We start from the raw sequence: 7040 nt of genomic DNA, 5'->3' as shown, positions 1-7040 counted from the left end.
GTTTCTGTTCCTTTTTCTGTTACCTCTCTAAGTTCACAAAACTTGCACACACTGTCATAGATATAATTTCAAAATAAGCAGTAGTTCATATTAAGAGTTTTTTGTGTCACTGGAAATGGCCATCGAAATGGAGGTTCTTTGTTTGCTCTAGCAATTTAGGTAATTTATATGGGATAAGGCCCTGTTACAACCCTCATTTTTACCAATCTAAGGGAAACAGAGTAGCAATCATTGGAATATTTGAAATTGTCTTTTAATCTCTATTTAAGTACTTGACCAGTCTCAAACTCTAAAGATTAACATTTTGCATCTGGTGTTAAGTAACAATGAAGGCAATTCCAAAAACCATATATCCGATCTTATAATTCCCTGAAGAAGGGTCTTGAATAAGACTCAAAAGATACAAATAAAAATGGTTTATATAATTATAGGATATAATGTTATACATGATGCTGAGTTTATTTCTGAACATCTAAAATACTTTGTCTGAGGTTCAGCAAATTTATCTTTATCAAAAGCTCAGAGAAAAAGTTATCTATACAACGCACTTCTGAAGAAAATTGGTAAAAAAAATACGCAAATACAGTGCACAAGAAGTAGCCCCTGCTGTACAAATTAGAGTAAGTATCCCCTCCATACTTCACAAATTGTCCCAAGACTACAATGTTACATACTCATGGCTCTGGAAGGAAGCTCAGTTTCTACATCTGGAAAACCTTGATTGGGTTCTTCAATAACAGCCTAGCAACAGCAATACCAGAAAGAAATATTAATGTGGTGAATATAAAAGAAATCAATGAATATTTATCTGTCAACCCTATATACAAAAACTGTAATTGAATGTCAGAGAATGGAATGTAAAAGCACATGTTATAACTAGTCACACATTTTATACAAAAAATGCAACACAACTCTTACTTTCACATAAAAACAATACCAAATTAAACTCATGACAGGAAACATCGACCGGCAAGTAATTAGCACATAGTAAATTCACTAAAATAGAAAGTTATTTTCCCCAAAGAAGCATATTGCCCCAACTACTTGAAATCCTTCTGTGGTATATATGAAATGTTTCACCTATTCTAATGCGTGTGGAGACAAATGTTGCAACTTTAATTCAGCTCATATCAGAAAAGAGAATAATATTTAAAGAAATAAATATTTTGAAAATAATATATATGTAAAGTTTTCGAAAAAAAATTCAAACTTAACCCAAGGAAATTATTGTGTGCAGGTTTGGATAAGTTGAATAACTGACCGAAAGCTCATTTTAATGCATACTTACTTTCCAAAAATAACCCAAAGCATACACCTGGTAGAAGTTTGCACTTTTCCGTGTCAGTGTTTCACATATACTTTCAGATCAACACGATGGTAATGACATGTTCATTTCCCATCAAACTACATAACAAAGATTATCTTCTATTAGTATACATTGTATTTAGATCAAAGTAACGAGAACTGGAATCGGCAAGGCTAAATCGAATCGCGAATCGGAGATGAATAGGAATCGAATCGGCTATGAATCGGCAAATTAAAAAAACCCTCGACATTTAGAGATTTTAACAATTTAAAACTTATTTCATGCACCCTTTATTGAATGTAACTTAAACAAACTATAACATCATCAAATAGAATCTAACATACACAAACGAGGAACATAAATGATAAATCCATCACATATGTAAAATATAAATTTTAGCTTAAGTAAATAGAAAGCATAGGATCATAATGAGCCATGACATAGATATATAGAATTATTAATGTTGTCAAATCATAAATGTATGTAAGATGAAGATCATTAAAAAAAATGATATCAAATCGTACTTGTATGTAAGATGAAGATCCATGAAACATATGTCTATTTGTAAACAAAATGAAAAGACAAGTCTATTTGCTCTAGGTCTAGCTCTAGCTTGTTAGCTGACTGGATGGTTCCGGCAGTATTGTGCATTCTGTAGTCGACGGTCCGGCGGTGTTCCTGTAGCCGACGCGACGGTCCGGCGGTGTTTCTGTAGCCGATGGTCCGGCGATGTTCCTGTAGCCGACGGTCCGACGGTGTTTCTGTAGCCGACGGTCCGGCAGTAAATAGTTTGTAACGGATAGAACAATTGTGGCCGACAGACCCCTTCGGGAAGGTTCGGCAGTAGTATTTATATCCCGTCTGGGATCATTGTAAATCATCATTCACTTACTATTGCGAATATTATGCTACTGTTCTGCTGTTATTTTCTGTATGCGTTCATTTACTTTACCTGTACGGTAAACATAGCTCAAGTCTATCTCTCACTTTTCCTCTCTTTTTGTCATTCACAACAAACAGAAGGTCATTTAGAGTTATAAGAAAGAGAAATGCAAAAAAAATCATTAAAAAAGTTGTATTTTTTTATGTTTTTAAGTTGCACAATCGGGCTGCCCAATTTTTCCAGCCAATTCATGGCGATTCATGCCAAGAAATCGCCAATATGATTCACCGATTCACAAAAAATCGCCTAGCTTGAATCAAACTGCCAAAGTGGGTGAATCATCGTGATTCTTGTTACTATGATTTAGATAGATTGAAGTGAATCATCACTTGCAGCTAAAGGTGTAGCAATACATTTACAAGAAAAAACACTTGTCTACGGAATGATGCAATCTGGTGTCCGAATCCTTCCCACACCTATCGCTTCACAAATGTATTGACTGGAGGATCACACACTGAATGAAGCTATGTCTTGACAATCTATATGCCTAGAAACTAGAAGTATAGCCATGGGTGCTTATAGAGTAGATTTTTTACTTTTGGAAGCAAAGATTTCATTATAATAAGTATAATATATTTTATTGGAATGTTTCCATACCTGCATTGAACAGCCTAAATTGTTTTATTTCAATCTTAAGAACTCTACAGTGTCAGCCGACTGGATGGTCCCGGCGGTGTTTCTGTAGCCGACGGATTGACTGTCGTCGGTGTTTTGTATTTTGTGGCCGACAGGTAAATAGTTTGTAGCGGATGTGTCTCGGCAGTGTTTCTGTATTTTGTAGCCGACGGGTAAATAGTTTGTAGCGGATGTAATGTTGTGGCCGACGGACTCCTTTGGGAACGTTCGGCGGTAGTATTTATATCCCGCCTGGGATCATTGTAAATTATCATCTACTATTACTGATATTATGAAGCATAATGTATGTCTGGCATGTGCGAATATAATTCTGCTATTCTATTCCATTGTTTGTATGTGTTGATTTCTTTACCAGTACGGTAAACATACAGAGCCATTTTTGTAATATCCCCCAGCCAGATATCTTTCCAAATATTCTCAGATTAAACACAGAAATTTTAAATAATATTGGCATACAATAGATTTTCTATTATCCAGTAATAAAACCAACATATACCAGACAAACAGCCTCAAAATTGTTATTCCATTTTTTATAATCAGCAATATGATAACATGATATAATCCAATCTTAAAAACAGCAGTACAGTCAGATTGGAAAAGAAAACATGAAAGGACCCATAACTCCATATGTAAACACTGTTGTCAATTCACCACAACTGATCAATCGGGATTGTTTCCAATTCACCAAGAAGCCTGAAGGTTTCTATCCTCGGGATTCTGCAAAAAAAGCTAAAGCTTCCCAAGTTTCTCCAAGCAAAAACTGAAATCCAAACTGAATTCATGCATGCTGAAATGAACAAAACTTCTTTCAATGCCCAATGCAATGATCTTTTAGTTTCCCCTGCCTATCTCTTTGTCTTGTTTTCTTTTGGAAATTTTCTTTTCCCCACCGAAGAGAATAGTATAGCCTTATAAAAATAAAGTGACTTATTAAATTGCATTTTAATTTAAAAGCCACTTTATTAAAACAATTTAATCTTCAAGCATTAAAATGGATAACCAATCGGACTCGAAAAACCACATGTGAAAGCTTGCAAGAAAGATCTCAACTAGACACTCCAAGTCCAAAAATGAAAAGGCAGAAATAAGGTGCCTTGTTCACTTACTGTAAAATTTAAATAGTAAGCATTAGAAACCCTTGCTGACTGAATTCCAATCAGCCTGAAGGTTTTTGTCCTCAGGATTCTGCAAAGAAAGCTAAAGCTTCCCAAGTTTCTCCAAGAGAAAACAGAAATCCAAACTGAATCCATGCATGCTGAAATGAACCAAACTTACTTCTTTCAATGCCCAATGCAGTGATCTTTTAGTTTCCCCTGCCTGTCTCTTTGTCTTGTTTTCTTTTTGAAATATCTTCTTCCCCACTGAAGAGAATAATACAGCCTTATAAAAATAAAGTGACTTATTAATTTATATTTTAATTTAAAAGTCACTTTCTTAAAACAATTTAATCTTCAAGCATAAAAATAGATAACCAATCAGACTCAAAAAATCACATGTGATAGCTCACGAGAAAGATTTCGACGAGACGCTTCAAGTCCAACACTGAAAAGGCAGAAATAAGGAACCTTGTTGACTTACTGTAAATAGTAAGTATTGGAAACCCTTGCTGACTGAACTCTGATCGGCCTGAACCAAGAAGCCTGAAAGTTTATGTCCTCAGAATTCTGCAAAGAAGCTAAAGCTTCCCAAGTTTCTCTGAAAGAAAACTGAACTCCAAACTGAATCCATGCATGCTGAAATGAACCAAACTTAATTCTTTCAATGCCCAATGCAGTGATATTTTAGTTTCCCCTGCCTGTCTCTTTGTCTTGTTTTCATTTTGAAATATTATTTTCCCCACTGAAGAGAATAATATAGCCTTATAAAAATAAAGTGACTTATTAATTTGCATTTTAATTTAAAAGTCACTTTATTAAAAAAATTAATCTTCAGGCATTAAAATAGATGACCAATCAGACTCGAAAAACCACATGTAATAGCTCGCAAGAAAGATCTCGACGAGATGCTCCAAGTCCAACACTAAAAAGGCAAAATAAGGAGCCTTGTTGACTTATGTAAATAGAAATATTAAACCCTTGCTGACTTAACTCTGATCAGGCTGAAATTGAAGATTCCTAGGTTGAATATCACACTAACCCCTGAAAAGGGTTAGCCCACGAGACCATGGTGAAAAGGGCTAACAACGCATCAAGAAATAATGAGCTCGAAAAAAAAAAAAGACATTACAGTCCTCCCTTCCCGAAGATAGCTTGCCCTCAAGCAATCTGTATCTACATGTTGAGACCAAAATACTTAGATCCCATATCAACCTCAAGGAAGCTACTCCACCAAGTCATTGTCCTATTCTAGCCCACAAAAATGATCCCTTTATCATAATATAGAGAAATTACAAAGTCTCAGTCCCTTAAACAAGGACTCATGAACACAGGTTGTTCTCATAGACTTATAACAGATAGATGACAATGATAAAAATAAGAGCTAAAAATTTCAGACACCAAAAATGTCTGCACTCTGAGATCTCACAAAATAAATACAACAGCTAATAAAGATTAGACAAACTTGCAAAGAGAGACTGCAGAAGCTTGCAACATACAACTAGGAACTTGAACATATGGCTGAAGAGAAAAACACTGAATTGATCACAACCCCCCTCATATATTCCTTTTTGAATCACAGACGGTGCATCTAGTACACAAAAAGGTCACCTGTATCATTCCCTATACACACACGACTCACACAGAAAACTACAATGCCTGCAACAAGAAGTGTTGATGCCAAAAGAACACCACTTAATACTGAGAAGGTTGCTTTTGATCATTCAAAAGTCACACAACGGAAACACCAATAGTAACACTTATTGAAGAAGGGGAGTTTCTTCCGCTCAAAACTAACACATGCGATCACTCCTTGACCACGCCAATGGAATGGACGACTTCCTTTAATAACTAGCCTGATGTTTTCATAAGAGATGATTATACTCACTGGGGTATATCATTCACCACTTATTCTGACGTGGAGAGAAAAATGAAACAGTCATGATAAACTTGCCCAGATGTTACATATGCATTGTTGACAATTGAAATAATCAAAATGTTGGAGCACGAAAAACTCATTAATGGTAATCATAAGTCCCGATAACAACAGCTCACACAGATAGTGAAACATAAAAAACTGAAACCAACTGAATTTAACTGTCATGATGAACTGACAACAAAACAACTGAAAGAGTTGAAGCCAGCAAATGTCCAAGAAGGAGAGGTAAACATGACTTAGTTGAAAATAATTTTCAGAAGCAAAATCTTAAGACTAGAGTTGAAGGAGAACAAGATCTTTCATACGGCTACATCTTAATTCAACACTCCCTCTTAGCAAGAGAGAGATCTTCAGAAGTTCAACTTATGACAAGGGCACTTAGCTGCAATCAACAATAATATCAATACACATCTCATTAAGAAATCATAATAGTAGTCACTACATAACAATGAACAAATTGTTATCTCAACATAACGACAGTCAGATTTCATCTAATAGAAAGATATATTCACCATAGCTAATCATCCTAGGATCCCATATAAATCTATCAAAAGCTCAGCCATCCAATCTGGAAGTCTTGAGATAACATCCTCTCATACTATGAAGCAAGGTGTACAAGTGCAACTCATCTATCCATAGGATACATGGATCCCATGTCAACCTAAAACTCATTGCCACACCCATCTATTGCACTTCTTTGATTATAACTACTTCAGGCCCAAAACTGTGTAGCAACTTGTCATAAACCTCAAAAGGCAAAGCACTCATCCTATCAACTCCTGGATCCCAATCCAATCAATGAAAAAGATGTGCACCCTCCTACAATATTCTCTGGGGTAGTCCTATAACCAAGTCTCAACACTCCTGTGTACACCTAGGTCCACAATCCTTCAATCTATTTCATCCTTGCCATGTAAATCGGTAGGATCTTCCTCATCCATTTCAAAAAGTGTGTTATCAAATGTCCAATCAATATCTACCTCAAACAAGGAATTATCCACCAGCTGAATTTGATCCAAAACTTTATTAATTGATTTCTTGGGGCAGCTATTCAAGTTATGATTCTATTGAATACTATCCAATTTCTTAATCAATTTCTAGAAAAATTCATGCCATCCTTTT

At 35.5% G+C, this 7040-nt stretch overlaps 1 protein-coding gene across 2 annotated transcripts in view; it reads right to left on the bottom strand.

The window, feature by feature from the left end:
* Nucleotides 1-401: 401 nt before the first annotated feature.
* Nucleotides 402-7040, bottom strand: part of LOC149567685 (CLP protease regulatory subunit CLPX1, mitochondrial-like) — a 289493-nt gene continuing 282854 nt past the window's right edge. For both annotated transcript variants that reach the window (XM_089820948.1, XM_089820947.1), the window contains exon 15: nt 402-741. In XM_089820948.1, coding sequence (XP_089677074.1) covers nt 667-741 — 75 coding nt within the window. In that variant the 3' untranslated portion in view covers nt 402-666. The remainder of the gene's footprint in view (nt 742-7040) is intronic.

This window comes from Cupressus sempervirens, chromosome 3 (assembly GCF_028749045.1).
Source record: "Cupressus sempervirens isolate cs-2001-9-10 chromosome 3, ASM2874904v1, whole genome shotgun sequence".
NCBI classification, from domain to species: Eukaryota; Viridiplantae; Streptophyta; class Pinopsida; order Cupressales; family Cupressaceae; genus Cupressus; species Cupressus sempervirens.
This window is presented reverse-complemented; position numbering and strand designations above follow the sequence as displayed.